This window comes from Carassius carassius, chromosome 14 (assembly GCF_963082965.1).
Source record: "Carassius carassius chromosome 14, fCarCar2.1, whole genome shotgun sequence".
NCBI lineage: Eukaryota > Metazoa > Chordata > Actinopteri > Cypriniformes > Cyprinidae > Carassius > Carassius carassius.
Window position 1 is genome coordinate 1,867,467 of NC_081768.1, and position 16,526 is coordinate 1,883,992.

Sequence of the window (16,526 nt, forward strand, 5' to 3'; positions counted from 1 at the left end):
GTTGTGCAAAACAAGATAATACGGTTTGCAGAAGACTAAGATTTGTTTTTACATAAAAGGATTGTTTCTGCGTCCGGCAGATGGCAGGTTTATCATCTAAGCTTCACTACAAAATTGAATTAGATTCACCCCCAGGCCTGCCCAAAAGTTTGCTTCCCAGCCTGCCCCTGTGCAACCATGTGACATCACATGCTTTCATGGGATGCACCGATCAACTCAAAATCTGGAAAGCTTCCCTCTGAAAATCCAATTTAATGGAATTCACAGAGCAGGACAGAAAATTCAGTCATTAGTGAAGCGTGGATGCATGCGGATGTAGGCTTGATTCTTGCAGTTTAGCAGAGACCATGAGTGGAATATGTGGCTGATGCACTGCAGACGATGAAGGAGATTTTGAATTTCACTGTGAGCTGGTTGTAGGAGGTACTTTCGGTCACCTGGAATAGTGTGTTTGTGTTTGGATATTGTAGATTTCAATGGAGGTGTATTTACTTGCCTGGAGAGAAAAAATGCATTTAAATTTAGTCATTTATGTAATTATTTATTGTAGTTATACAAAACATAGTATAGTGTTTATAGAGTATATGTAGTAGATTTTGTGAGTATGTCACATTTAGTTTTAGTTAAATTTGTCTTTTCAAATTAAATAATAAACAAAATATTAAAGTGAAATCATCAACAAAATTCATCTTTGCATTGCAGAGGAAACACTGAAGCTGCATCTGAAGTGGAATAGATATATTTACCCACTGTTTAATGCAGCTCTGAGGGACATGAATGCTTTAGCCTGTCAATGTCAATGTCACCTTTATTTATATAGCGCTTTAAACAAAATACATTGCGTCAAAGCAACTGAACAACATTCATTAGGAAAACAGTGTCAATAATGCAAAAATGATAGTTAAAGGCAGTTCATCATTGGATTCAGTTATGTCATCTCTGTTCAGTTAAATAGTGTCTGTGCATTTATTTGCAATCAAGTCAACGATATCGCTGTAGATGAAGTGTCCCCAACTAAGCAAGCCAGAGGCGACAGCGGCAAGGAACCGAAACTCCATCGGTGACAGAATGGAGAAAAAAACCTTGGGAGAAACCAGGCTCAGTTGGGGGGCCAGTTCTCCTCTGACCAGACGAAACCAGTAGTTCAATTCCAGGCTGCAGCAAAGTCAGATTGTGCAGAAGAATCATCTGTTTCCTGTGGTCTTGTCCTGGTGCTCCTCTGAGACAAGGTCTTTACAGGGGATCTGTATCTGGGGCTCTAGTTGTCCTGGTCTCCACTGTCTTTCAGGGATGTAGAGGTCCTTTCTAGGTGCTGATCCAGCATCTGGTCTGGATACGTACTGGATCCGGGTGACTGACCCTCTGATCTGGACACAGACTGGATCTGGTGGCCACGGTGACCTCGGAACAAGAGAGAAACAGACAAATATTAGCGTAGATGCCATTCTTCTAATGATGTAGCAAGTACATAGGGTGTTATGGGAAGTGTTTCCGGTTCCGGTTTACCTAATTAATGCAGCCTAAAAATCCTTTAACGGATTTGGATAATAAAAGCATATTAGTATGTTATGTGTATGCCAGGTTAAAGAGATGGGTCTTTAATCTAGATTTAAACTGCAAGAGTGTGTCTGCCTCCCGAACAATGTTAGGTAGGTTATTCCAGAGTTTGGGCGCCAAATAGGAAAAGGATCTGCCGCCTGCAGTTGATTTTGATATTCTAGGTATTATCAAATTGCCTGAGTTTTGAGAACGTAGCGGACGTAGAGGATTATAATGTAAAAGGAGCTCATTCAAATACTGAGGTGCTAAACCATTCAGGGCTTTATAAGTAATAAGCAATATTTTAAAATCTATGCGATGCTTGATAGGGAGCCAGTGCAGTGTTGACAGGACCGGGCTAATATGGTCATACTTCCTGGTTCTAGTAAGAACTCTTGCTGCTGCATTTTGGACTAGCTGTAGTTTGTTTACTAAGTGTGCAGAACAACCACCCAATAAAGCATTACAATAATCTAACCTTGAGGTCATAAATGCATGGATTAACATTTCTGCATTTGACATTAAGAGCATAGGCCGTAATTTAGATATATTTTTGAGATGGAAAAATGCAGTTTTACAAATGCTAGAAACGTGGCTTTCTAAGGAAAGATTGCGATCAAATAGCACACCTAGGTTTCTAACTGATGACGAAGAATTGACAGAGCAACCATCAAGTCTTAGACAGTGTTCTAGGTTATTACAAGCAGAGTTTTTAGGTCCTATAATTAACACCTCTGTTTTTTCAGAATTTAGCAGTAAGAAATTACTCGTCATCCAGTTTTTTATATCGACTATGCAATCCATTAGTTTTTCAAATTGGTGTGTTTCACCGGGCTGCGAAGAAATATAGAGCTGAGTATCATCAGCATAACAGTGAAAGCTAACACCATGTTTCCTGATGATATCTCCCAAGGGTAACATATAAAGCGTGAAGAGTAGCGGCCCTAGTACTGAGCCTTGAGGTACTCCATACTGCACTTGTGATCGATAGGATTTATCTTCATTCACTGCTACGAACTGATGGCGGTCATATAAGTACGATTTAAACCATGCTAATGCACTTCCACTGATGCCAACAAAGTGTTCAAGTCTATGCAAAAGAATGTTGTGGTCAATTGTGTCAAACGCAGCACTAAGATCCAATAAAACTAATAGAGAGATACACCCACGATCAGATGATAAGAGCAGATCATTTGTAACTCTAAGGAGAGCAGTCTCAGTACTATGATACGGTCTAAATCCTGACTGGAAATCCTCACATATACCATTTTTCTCTAAGAAGGAATATAATTGTGTGGATACCACCTTTTCTAGTATCTTGGACAGAAAAGGGAGATTCGAGATTGGTCTATAATTAACTAGTTCTTTGGGGTCAAGTTGTGGTTTTTTGATGAGAGGCTTAATAACAGCCAGTTTGAAGGTTTTGGGGACATATCCTAATGACAATGAGGAATTAATAATAGTCAGAAGAGGATCTATGACTTCAGGAAGCACCTCTTTTAGGAGCTTAGATGGTATAGGGTCTAACATACATGTTGTTGGTTTAGATGATTTAACAAGTTTATACAATTCTTCCTCTCCTATGGTAGAGAATGAGTGGAACTGTTCCTCAGGGGGTCTATAGTGCACTGTCTGATGTGATACTGTAGCTGACGGCTGAATGGTTGCAATTTTATCTCTAATAGTATCGATTTTAGAAGTAAAGTAGTTCATAAAGTCTGCAGCTACAAATGAAAGAAATAATGCTTTGATACATAAAACCATTAGTAGGTGTCATCAAGTCACTGGTAATAAGTGAGTCATTGCGACTGAACCAAATCATTTAAACAGTCATTGTCATGTTGTTATTGTTATTGAACAGTTGTATAAAATCACATTTGTAAAAAACGGCACTCGATCTTCGTGTGATATTGTTTAACTATATGAAATTATATAAATATATAAATGTTGCATTTCGCAATAAATGCATTTTAATACTGAATTATGCAGAGAAAGAATGCGTGCACTAGTCTCACCTACTAGACTAAATATATCCATGTAGGTGTGTTTTGTTTGATTTTTAAAAAATACTTGATAATGCCAAATCCTTAATATCTTCACAGTAATGAGGTTAGATCAATGTCTGGGAATTGTTATGCTTATTATGACCATTTGTTCTGCGTTTTGGTAAAGTGAGCCAGCTGAAATCCTGTCCAGCGGTCGATGTGGTGGATGGAATAACTGGTTGATGTGATACAGTACGCTGGGTCAGTGTCTGATGACAGGATCTGCTGGATCCACAGGATTCATGTGTCCATGAAGCCTAATCCTGTTGTGTAACATCACTGTAGTTCCTGTCAGGCCTCACATAGTCAAAGTCTGTGTGCATACCATAACCTACATTACACTGATAAAGTTTGATTAGTTAGCTGGTTTATTGAAATGACTGAACTGGTGGGGTTAAATGGACTTGCCTTTGTGAGATATTGGAAATATTGATCTTTTTTTTTTTTTTTTTGGCTTAAACCTAGTAAGCTTCTTACATAGACCGCATCTGATCTGCAAAGGCTGTTGACAAATAGACAGACTTAGGGCTCCAGATTGTGACAAACGGTTGCATTTGGAACCAAAAATATTAGTTTGCGAGTTGAAGTTTTTGCTGAGGTCGCCACTGGCGACTATATATTTACATGTAACGTCTTAAAAATGTGCACATGATGCCTTTTTTTCTGATTATTTTGCGATCACATCTTTTATTATGTTGACGTATAAATGGAGACATCCAAGTTTTAGTCAGCTGTCAGCTGTGTGGATATTGGGAATATCATTAACCATTCTCGTTTATAATAATTGTTAATATGGCTGCTTCTTATCAAGATCTTCTATATGCAGTGTTCTGTTTAATGCATGAATTTCATATTATTTGAAATGCACTTGCCGTCCAGTAATCAAGTAATCTAAAGTATCAGCTTTAAAATTATGACAAATACATAATGTAATTTAAACAATAAATTCGGTTTTGGGCCTCTATAATGTGGCAGATGCAATCCCTTTAGCGCCTCAGTTCAAGCAGCTAGTGAACCCATTAACGTTCCCTTTACTACTATAGTAGCTACATAATGAACATGAATTACCATCAAAGGGTAGGCTATTTTATAAGAGAGCCTACAGTACAACTGAAATGTCTGTAATGTCTGAAATTGCTCATTCAGTGTTTCAAACTGTGGAAAAATATAAACATGTAAAGCTTGTAAACATGGCAACGTAATAATCAGAATAAACATTTGGTGTCAGTAAGCTCATCAGTCAGCTAGAAAAATAACTATTGAGAGGAGCATTTTGCTATATTTATGCGCTATTGCCTATTGCATTATAATATTTTTACTAAACCTGTTGTCTACATGATTTAACTCCTCCTATAAAATAGCATTTTACTAATGAAGAAAAACAGACTGTGAAAGACATATGACAACATTTATAGGATGCATTGAGGAGGAGTCCAAGCTACACTGGTGGCCAAGTGATGCTTATGGTCCATGATATGGGTGCAGATTCTGTGTAATCAACAATTATTTGTGACTGTATATTTCAAGTTGGAAAAGACATTGAGTTCCAACATTAAGTGAATCTTAGTTCAGGTCATCTACAAGATGGATTAAAATGTTGATAAATCAAGAAAAGATGAGACATATACACATGACAGTATGAATGAAAAATCTATTTAAATAATAAAATAAATAACATGCGTTTATTTTGTGGCACCTAAAAAAATTAATTGGGCCTTAGTTTTTTTTCTTATAGGAGCCAATGGCTCCTTACTCTAATTTATTTTTTGTTTGGAGCCCTGAGATTGCATAATTAATCACATGTAAACATAAATACAGTAGAAACATACTAGATTATAACAAAAGCAGATTTTCTTGTATTTAAATCCATTAATATAGAAGAATTTATGGGACATGAAACCAGCTGAGCAGTTTCACTTGTTTTTATTTTCTTGTTAATTTATTCAAAAAGAGAACTGCAATGTATGTGAAACTAAAGCAGAGCTGTGGCAAGTCCGAGCAGGTGATTTACATGTATTCATGTTCTGGTTTTCTCTCCTCCATCAGCTCGGACATGAGTGGGGCCAGTAACACCCTGGCACGGGAGTTCCTGACCGATGTGCACCAGCTGTGTAGTGCGGTGGTTCAGAGGGCCGAGGACGAGGAGGAGAGTCACATGGTGGCACTGGGAGAGTATCTGGTGCGTGGACGTGGGTTCCTGCTCCTCAGCACCCTGGACTCTGTCATTGACCAGGTCAGTCAGAGAAGCTTCCTTTGATATACGATATTTTAACCTTAAAATGAACCTTAAAGCATCTAGATGATCAACATGATCAGAACTTTACTGAAAACCCTGTTCTGGAATCTACTGCATGTCTTCTGTCGACTGAGTGATCATTTAAACTTTTTTGCAAGTAAAAGGTGTTTCAGTATAATTGTGCAAATGTCCACCTTCTTTTTTTTCTGTAAAATATTTACAGATATATAAAAAAAAATAAACATAAGAATATCTTTTATCCAAAGTTTTAAAATTGCTTGTTTTTATTTTTGTTATTATTTTTCTTCATGATTATTTTACTTTCTTTTATGTAAAGCATTTTGAATTACCATTGTGTACGAAATATGCTATATAAATAAACTTGCCTTGCCTTGCCTTATGCGAATAATCACATCCAAAATAAAACTTTTTGTTTACATAATATATATGTGTGTACTGTGTATTTTTATTATGGATATATAAATACACACAAATGTATGTTTATATTTATATATGATATAATTTATTTGATTATAAATATATAAAAGAATTATGCTGTATGTATTTGTCTTTATATATATATATATATATATATATATATATATATATACATAATAAATATACACTGTACACACATATATTATGTAAACAACTTTTATTTTGGATACGATTAATCATGTGATCAAATATGATCCATCAGGCCTTCGAGGAATGTTTATTTGCTCTCAGTCATCATTGTTTTGCATTGCATTATGTTTTGATTAACAAACCATGAATTTAAAAATTAGTTTACTAAGACATATTATTGGAGATATAAAGTGACCACTGATATTTATATAATTTTATGTAAGTATCTTTCTTACTGTTATAAGACACTAATGTCATTGATTTACATTGCAAGCGTTTAGAATTTCATTACTTTTTGGCCAAATGAACATCAGTATCTGCACCAAATTGCATATTTTGCTCAGTTTGGCCCTCTGAATAAGATTGAACTATATTCTCTCTATCTTATTACATGAGTCTTAAACGCTTACTATGCGTAAAATACTTAACAAAAAACACATGCAAACTTTTATAATGCAAGATTGCAAGATTATTATTATTTAATAAACTGTTCCATAAAAAATATGAGAGATTTCATGTTAAGCTTTACAGGGACAAAGCAGATTGTGTTAATTGCACACATGATTTACGTTTATGAAAAACGTAATGGAACAATACAATGCAGAATATGTCCGTTTTTATTTTCTTGTCTGGAAGAGATGACTGAATAATTCCTGGACAAGTCATGGAAATGTATTAGTCAAACTCAAAAGACGTGTTATTTAGGGAATGAATTCCTGTCCAAATGCTGGTGTTGTTCAGAAATAGCATGGTGATATGTCACAGTCACAACAGAGCTGAGTAACATTCCTGAATGCTTCATGCATTCACATAAATACTGCATACAGTGGACCTTTAAAGTATTTCCTTTATGCAGTGACTTAAGTTTTACTTAAGCGTCCATGCATTAAAATCTCAAGAATTTAAGTGAGTTTTGATGAATTGCCTATATGTATATATTGTTTTCAGTTCTATATATATATATAAAAAGATGATTAGTAAAACATAGCGTTGGATCTGTGTTCATCCTCTAATGTCTTTTCTATGGACCTCAGACTGCATACAGACTTAATGAATGGAACCTGGGATATACTCTTGCTGTTTCTTTCTTGATCTTTTTCGCAGACACGAGGAAGGAGAAAGAAAATCTTTGCTTAGAGCAGTGAAGCCCCTAAATACAGACATCCATTTCTCTGTTGACAGACTGCAAGTGAGCTACACGATGTGACATAGCAAAACTGAAAGACTCTATTGAGAGTTATTGTTTTGCATGTTTGCAATTTTAAATTATATGTAGACAAGGGTTTCTATAGTTGACCAAAAAAAACTAAAACCATTGAAAAAATAGTTACTTGAAAATAAACTTTACCTGAAATAAATTAAAATGTATTTGAAAACCATAACATTTTATTTCAGCATATTTCATTTCTCATTTCATTTAGTTCATTTAGTACTTAAATAACTAGTTAAATAACTTAAAATAACTAAGCTAAGTGTAAGCTATATAGACATTTTAAAAGTAAAATAATAATGACAAAAACACAACAAAATTTCTAAAACTTCAAAATTAAAATTAAAACAAAAAGTATATAAAAATAAATAATTGATTTCAAAATATTAATAATAAAAATATTATCCCAACAATATCAAAATAACACTGGTTTAGACACAGCATGCAGTAATATAATGTCTTAAAATTAGTATTCTATTTATAGTGTATCCAAATTGGTGTTTTCGAGGTGGAACTATCAGATGAACTTCTGGTTATTTTTCATTAGGGTTGTTCCTGTGAGTAAAGTTTGTTCCATGTAAACTAGGGCTGCACGATATTGAAAAAAAAAATACATTGTGGTATTTTTTTCCCAACGATATATATTGCGATATTGAGAGCCATCAATCCAGGCTAAAGTCAAAAATTACCATTCCATGATATTAATAATTTCACTAATAAGAAGGCTTCATTACAAGTGACAAAAAGGTCACTTTATTCCAAAATTAGAACATTTCAGTAAACACAAAAGCAGAACACATTTTTAAATAAAACAGCAGCTTTACACCAACCCCCTGATTGGTTTACAACAATATAACTTAAATATATTTTTATAAAACAACTTATTAGCATTTAGGTTCACAATCTTTTAAGTCAACTTTTCTTAGCCAAAGTGCCAAAGTAAAACAGTGTTGGTCATCATAATCATGGCTAAATATATGAAATAAACAAAATGAAATAAAACTTTAATATATTTTGTATTAAATCTTAAAAACAGATTAGAGAACATATTCCTGTAAACAGAAAAGCCGAACATATTTAAACAGCAGCTTTACAACACCAAGCCCCCTGATTGGTTCATAACATAACTTAAAATAAATATATTTTTTATAAAACAACTTATAAGCATTTTGGTTCACAATCTTTTGTTTTTAAGTCAACTTTTCTTAGCAAAAGTGCCAAAGTAAAACAGTGATGGTCATCATCATAATCATGGCTAAACAAAATGAAATAAAATCTTTAGCATGATCATGATCACGCATGCTTATGTATGCTGTATGCTTTGCTTACTCAAGGTTTTTAGCTAAGAACACAAGTCTATCAACCTTTGCAGGCTTGAGACAGGTTCGTTGGCAAGTGACGATGTTGCCACTAGTACTGAAAAGTCTCTCTGTTGGCGAGCTTGTCGCAGGAATACACAGGTATTTGCGGGCAAGTCTGGCGAGATGAGGAAAGCTTAGTTTGTGTACTTTCCACCATGCAAGCGGATCCTCCTCTTTGTCTATTGGAGGTGTTAGCAGGTAGGTGTTTAACTCTGCTTCCAAAGCATCCTTTAGGGTCAGAGAGGAATCACCCTTTGCTGCAGTTTCACTCTGTTTAAAGAAGCTTCCCAATGACTTTGCTTTCTTTGCCTGGGGTGCACTGGTAACGTTGGGCTCCACGTCAGTGCTGCAGCTTGATTTCTCCTGGCATTCCATCATCTGTGATGCCACTCTGTCCTTAACATGGGTCTTCTTGTCTGCACTGATGAAGTCCATCTTGAACCGGGGGTCCAAAAAAGATGCCACATCTAGCAGCTTCTGAGTATCATCATCTTCGTATTTCTCGTTGAGGTAGTCCAGCATCTTCTTCTTTATGTTCTTGGTCAGGTCTGTGTCTTCCTCTCGCATTTCCAGTAGGGAAGTGTTGAAGAGCTGAAGAACTGGCTTTACAAAGGAAACACTGACGTATTCATCCCCTCAAAGTGCATCAGTGAAATCCAGCATTGGGCCCAGTGACTTGCTTACAGATTCCAGGACATCTATATCTTGCCAGGTTGGAATTAGATGCCGCAGCTTCTTGTCTGCAGACAGGACCTGAGTTAAAGCCTGCTGCTGCTCTAATATCCTGCTGATCATCATCTGTCTGGAACCCCATCTTGTTTGGCATTCTGAGATGAGACAATGTGATGGTAGATTGAGTTCCTTCTGGACTTTTGCCAGGGCATCGCTGGCCTTCCAGCTGTGAGAGAAGTGGCTCACCAGCTTCTTGCAGACTCCTACAGCACGATCAATGCGGCCATTCTTTTTCACTGCATTTTCTAAGCGGAGAAAACAAACAAAACATTAGGAACTTTAATTATTGAAGCACTACTAAGAGCTATTTTCCAAAACGCGATAAACGCCAATAATAATTTCCTTGTTTAAAATGTACTGCAAGATGCAGTTTCTTTCCAAACCCTAATAAGCGCAGAATTTATTTTTAGCCAAAACGCGATTCGGTGAACGTTCTACGCAATCCAACGTGACTGCGCTCTTAACAGATGTTTGTTTGTTCATTAGGCTATAATTCCTCAAAATAAGTAAAAAAAAATAAAATAAAATCCTATTCTCTCTCTTTTCGGTGTTTTTGGTGCTGATGCAGTTCATGTAAACGGCACCTAAAAGCTGTTACAAAGAACCAGCAAAAGTAATGATTAGGAATATGTAAAATATTGCAATGAGACATTTTAATTGTTTATTAATAAAAAAGTGTTTTCTGTGTTGGCTGCTTTGTTGTTGTGTTGGCACAGTGCTTTCTGTGTTGGTTCTGTTTAAAAGTAGAGATTCTGATGATAATAGATGTAACGTTATTTCTTTTCTTTTTTTTAGGTGTGTGAGGCGAGTAGGCTACCTTATATGCTGAGTTTCGGTTCATGGATGATAGTTTAAATTCCAGTTCTGGCGCTGGCGCCTCCGCATAGTGATTATTGTCTGCTATTACTTTTTATTTATTAAAAGGAAATTGGATAATGAAACACTGATTGAAGTTAAGATACAATTAATACAAAACGAAATTAGCTTTAAATAAAGACTTTGTGCTTTCTGTTTGAGGTCTCTGTGAAAGTTTTAGTGCAGCATTCAGAGCGGTCGCGTCTGTTATGGAGAACTGTCACGTAACATTGTTTTTTCCTCATAAATGCAATCAATTTTTGGAAAAAATATATGGATTTATAGCGTTTTGAAAAGAAAAAAAATTTACTTTGAATTTATCAACAACAATATAGTTGTTTGATTTAATAATCATTATTCAACATGTTCAGACAGAGCAAAAAAACACATTTTAACAGGATAAATTGAATATATACAAAATGTGTGGGTCTAGGTAAAAATTTTAATTTTCCCTGAAAACTATTGAAATTGAGTTATTGCGTTTTGGAAAAGAGCTCCTCAAATCAGATTCAATGATACGTTGTTTAAAATTAAATGTTTAGTGTCTGTATTTTTTTCTTACGTTTTAAAGCTCTACGTACACACATGCAACAAATTCATTTTACAAGTTTTGTCAGGTTCAGGACAGGTTATTAACTAAAACAGCTGAGTAAAAATGTATATTTATGTAGGATAAAGATCATGGTCATTACTCACCAACTGCAAGATGCAGTCTGTGGCCAAAGCACTGTAGCCTGGTCCACTTGTTCAGATCGGCAGCTTTCACCATGTTCGCTGCATTATCTGTTGTTATGCAGACTTGACGTGTCTCATCTAAGCCCCAAGCGGACACCGCTTCTCTCAGGGCCTCTGCGATATTCTCGCCTGTATGACTTTCCGGGCAAAATGGAGTCTGCAAACAGCGACTTTTTAGCTCAAAGTCCTCTGTGATGAAATGGACTGTCAGACTCATGTAGGGCTCCGTTGTCCTGCTGGACCACAAGTCTGTTGTAGTTGCATAGTATTCCACGTGCGACAGTTCTGCTTCAATTTTAGATTTGCATTTTTCATACAGCTCTTTTATCGCAACTTGGGAAAAATATGTGCGGGATGGTATAACATACCGCCTGTCAAGCGTTCGGATAATTTTCTTAAATCCCTCTTTGGCGACGGTATTTAATGGCAACATATCTTTAGTGATATGAAATCTTATTGCGTCTGTTATTTCTTTCTGTCGTTGAGAGCCTTTCTGGTAGGGTGTCACACTGGCAAAGGCATCACAAATATTAGTTTGTTTTGGTTGACATCCAGATTTGACTTTGTATTCGTCGTAAAGAGCTTTGTGGTGCCGTTTTAAGTGATCAGACAAATTGGTGGTGTTTCCTTGTTTTGTGGCCACAACTTTATGACACTCCATGCAAAGTACCTCTTTCTGGTCAACATCCTCCTTTTTGTAGCCGAAATAGTCCCAAATAGATGATTTCAACTTTCTTTTTGGTACGAAATCACTTTTTTGCGGCGGATCCTCTTCGTCGCGCATTTTTAGCAGTTAATGTTGTCTGTGAGCGGTGAGCAGCGGCACAGCGAACCAATCACTGTGCAGGCACGCGGAACGTGCATGTCACCCCAACAACAAGCCATACAACAAACTCGTGTTTACTGTATGCTACCCTGGTGCTACCGTTCTCTTAATACACCATGGTCTACTACCTTTCACATCGCATGTTCCGGCGATGTGACTATCGTTCATGCGCACATCGCAATGTCGATGTTAAAACAGAATATCGTTCAGCCCTAATGTAAACAGTTCCTTTTCTTTTACTTTTGTGTATTATGCAAAGATGTACTTTCTAGCAATGCGGTTATGACGTTTTAAATAACTGGGGCTATACTTTTGAAACTGTGCTTTTCAATATATTAATATTGCCTGGCACAATGCACATCCTTTGTTAGTGCATTACAGTTTTGTATTATTTTATTATTCACATTTTTTTAAACTGACAGGTAAGTAAAAATCATTTTCTGTGTTATTTATCAACTGATTTTTTCACATGATGCCGAAAGAAATGACAAGTGGTTTATTTGATCCCGTGTTTTTCTTCAGACCCCTTTCTGCCGCCTCTACTTCATTCTATCTCTTTGAAGTTAGAGTTCTTATGAATCATGTCTGGAGTGGTTCTCACTCGCAAGACATGGGGCTTTTCTCTGAACTCAGCACTGCTTAACTATCTCTCAACACAACATCAATCGCCTGTGTGTTTGCATAGTGGTGGGTCAATACGGGCCCCTAGTCACTTTGCTAATTAGCTTATGAGTATGTTGCCAGATGATTGTTTACTTGGGGTCACACAGCACTGTGGCACGCAGCCCCCTGTATTTGCTTTTAATTCACATGTGGCAGGGTGCTTTCACTTCTCCTTGTGAGGAATGCTGTCTTGCTCAGGGTGGAGCCAGTATTTAGAGGCTTGCTGTTGTACTTCATGTCCAGCAAAACCTGTATTTGTCTTAGGCAGTTGGAAGAAAACCATTGGATAGTTTTTGTTTTCTGTAACTTTCTATCTTTTGTTTAATTCTAGAAACTAGAGAGAGGAGAAAAGAAAGGTGGTGGTCTTCTAGGTGGTCATCAACACAGGGAGACTGTTTTTGATTGGATTTGGATGGATTGAGTGAAGAATTCAGTTCAAATCCTGAATTAACCTCTAACCTTTTACTTAGGAGTTGACCTGTCGTGAAGAGCTGCTTACACTCTTGTTGTCTCTGCTACCTCTGGTCTGGAAGATTCCTGTTCAGGAGGAAAAAGCCCCAGGTGAGTCACTACATTTAATAAAGCCCTTAATTATTTTGAAAATGCAGTAGAGGTATACTGTAACCCACCTTAAGCCTTCAATAAAATAATTATGTTCTACTATTAAATGACATCCTGGCAATGCATTCAGTTGGAAAGATGATATACTTCTATACAACTTGTTTTATAACGTATATTATGGCGGTGATCTTCCAAGGACACCATGAATTTTTAAGTAAATGCCTGCATGAACAATAAGTGAAACAATGAGATGGCTTGAATTATGAAACAGTACGGTTAAAGGATGATGGAAAGGATAAGACTTTTCATTGAGCTTGAGACCTAAGGTATTTAGTGCAGGCAGTCTGGTCTTTTCTAGCAGCTGCTTTCCACATTGTTGAGTTATTAGTTCCCGCAATTGGGTTGTAAACAGACCTCTTGAGGTCATCATGAATTGCATCATGAAACCAGATTAAACCAGTTGATGGTAGTCAGGACAATCCTTTAAACTTTTTCCTTTCCTACTCTGCTTTTTGACTTTAGATTTCACCCTGCCTTCATTACTAAATGTGTTTCTATGCCAAGAGAGAAGGACCATCCCTCAAAAGGCGGGGCAAGATAGATGTGATGTGCAGAACTCTGGGAAGCGTTTATCTGGCTCCTGGAAGTCATGTCGGTCACGAAGGACAGCTCAGCGATACTCTGTGAGGGATGCACGCAAATCTCAGCTTTCCACATCAGATTCTGAAGCCAACTCGGATGATAAGACCACAAATACTGGAAGCAAACATCGCAGATTCCACAGTTCAGCCATTCGTATTAGTTGCCAGCTCCATCAGTCCAACAATCCATCACAGCCAGCATCGCAACATCCCACTTTCGATGCCATGGGCACCATTGAGCCTTCCCAACCTCACATAAGACTGTTTGGATCTCCAACTCTAGATCCTAACATGCTAACAGACCCCACTACTCTCTCCATCTTCAACCGTATGGAAAACTCACCTTTTGACCTTTGCCATGTACTACTTTCTCTTCTTGAAAAAGTCTGCAAATTCGACATGACCATCAATCATAACCCAAGCTTGGCGGTCAGTGTTGTTCCCACCCTCACAGAGATACTCACAGAATTTGGTGACTGCTGTGGCCCTGGTGGTGGTGCTGGAGGTGGGATCGATGAGCTAGCTGGAGGCTGGACTGAGGAGCCAATTGCACTTGTTCAAAGGATGCTTCTACGCACAATTATGCACTTGATGTTTGTAGATGTCGGTCAAAATGAGACACTGCCTGATAATCTGCGTCGAAGCTTGACTGACCTCCTCAGAGCAACTTTAAAGATTCGTACCTGTTTAGAAAGGCAAGCCGACCCTTTTGCTCCAAGGCCAAAGAAGACTCTGCAGGAGATACAAGAAGATTTTTCCTTTTCAAGGTACCGTCACCGGGCCTTGCTTCTGCCAGAACTCTTGGAGGGTGTCCTGCAACTACTACTAGGTTGCTTACAGGCCTCTGCTCCCAACCCTTTCTTTTTCAGTCAGTCTCTTGAGTTAGTTCATGAATTTGTCCAACACCGTGGCTTGGAGCTCTTTGAGGCAACAGCTCTGCGCCTTGAGGCATTAGCAGAAGCTCGAGATTCAGAAGTTGGCAATGAGGCATCAGAGCATCTGCGTTGTCTAATAGCTGATGTACTTAAGATAATCAGTGCTGTTAAGAGGGCCAAGTCAGAGCAGCTACACCAGTCTGTTTGTGCACGTCGTCGACACCGTCGCTGTGAATACACCCACTTTTTGCACCATCACCGTGACCTCTCAGGACTGCCGGTATCCGCTTTCAAGCAAGCTGCCCGACGTAATCCTTTTGAGGAGATATCAGAGGGTCAAGATGGAGAAGTGCGGTACCCTGAACGCTGTTGCTGCCTCGCAGCTTGTGCCCACCAATGTTTGCGTCTTTTCCAGCGCCTGTCACCCTCAGGTCCTGCTGTTCTGCAGGTACTGGCTGGAGTGCAAGCTGTTGGAATCTGTTGCTGCATGGACCCAAGGTCTGTAATTGGACCAATGCTCCAGGCATTTCAGGCTCCAGGACTTCGGAGCTACCAGTCCCACGTGTTGAGTGTCCTTAGTAGACTAGTCTTAGAACAGCTTGGAGGTGGTCAACCTTCAGAAAAGGCCAAGCTAGCCTCCTGCAACATTTGCACTTTAGATAGTAGCCAGTTACCTGGCCTTGAAGAGACTCTGCAGGGCTATGGACCTAAGAAAGAATTGAACTTATCCACGTCCCCATCTCCCTCTTATCGTTCCCAAGGTATACTGCCCAGTGGAGGAACTGAAGACATGCTATGGAAATGGGATGCTTTAGAGGCCTATCAAGAAATTGTGTTTGGGGAAGACTGGCATTTGAGTCAACAAATTGCCAGTCATGTATGCCAGTTGACTTTACGAGGCAATGCAGTAGTCCAGTGGCAACTCTACACTCATATTTTTAATCCAGTTCTTCAGCGGGGTGTGGAACTAACCCATCATGCCCAGCAACTTGGTGTGTCAACTACGTGTAGCCAAGTCTGCAGTTACCATACCAATTGCCTCCCAGTTGAAGTACTACTGGTTTATCTTCAAACTCTGCCTGCTCTGCTGAAGTCAAGGTATGACCATGTTTTTCTTATCTTCCTTTTTCCTCCAGTTCACTGTTGATTATTTATTTAAGGGGACTTTCACACTGGGCATGTTTACTCAGATTGCACTCACTCTGCATGATTATACTGCATGCTCACTATCACCTGTATCTAAGGTAAATCGTCACCTGTGTTATGGCTGCACGATTAATCGCATGTGATTGTCATGAGCATCTAGCATCTTGTCAGTAAAGCCGGTTCTGTGATTAGTAATACATCTTCAGCACGTGTTTTCAGATTGAGCAGCATTTACTACACAGAGCTGTAGTTCACTAAGCTACGCAAAATCGTGTTCATAATCGTGCGATTAAATGGTCTGCGATTATGAACATGATTTTGCGCAGCTTGTCAGTGAACTACAGCTCTGTGTACTAAATGCCGCTCCATCTGAAACCACATGAAAATATCACATTTAATAACATGTTTCTACTCCAAACTCACTTCATAATGTAAGTCAAGTGAAATAAATCCTTATGTGAGGTGATGTGGCTT

The 16,526-nt window shown here is 38.0% G+C and overlaps 1 protein-coding gene across 5 annotated transcripts in view; it reads left to right on the forward strand.

Annotated features, from left to right (window-relative positions):
- The window catches only part of lyst (lysosomal trafficking regulator), a 98,258-nt gene that overhangs the window by 23,021 nt on the left and 58,711 nt on the right, over window positions 1-16,526 (forward strand). For 4 of the 5 annotated variants that reach the window (XM_059565665.1, XM_059565666.1, XM_059565667.1 and 1 more), the window contains exons 3-5: window positions 5,631-5,817; window positions 13,300-13,390; window positions 13,913-16,004. In XM_059565665.1, the coding sequence (XP_059421648.1) occupies window positions 5,631-5,817; window positions 13,300-13,390; window positions 13,913-16,004 (2,370 nt within the window). Of the gene's footprint in view, window positions 1-403; window positions 424-5,630; window positions 5,818-13,299; window positions 13,391-13,912; window positions 16,005-16,526 lie in introns of those variants that run through there. The other variant, XM_059565669.1, reaches the window with a different exon arrangement.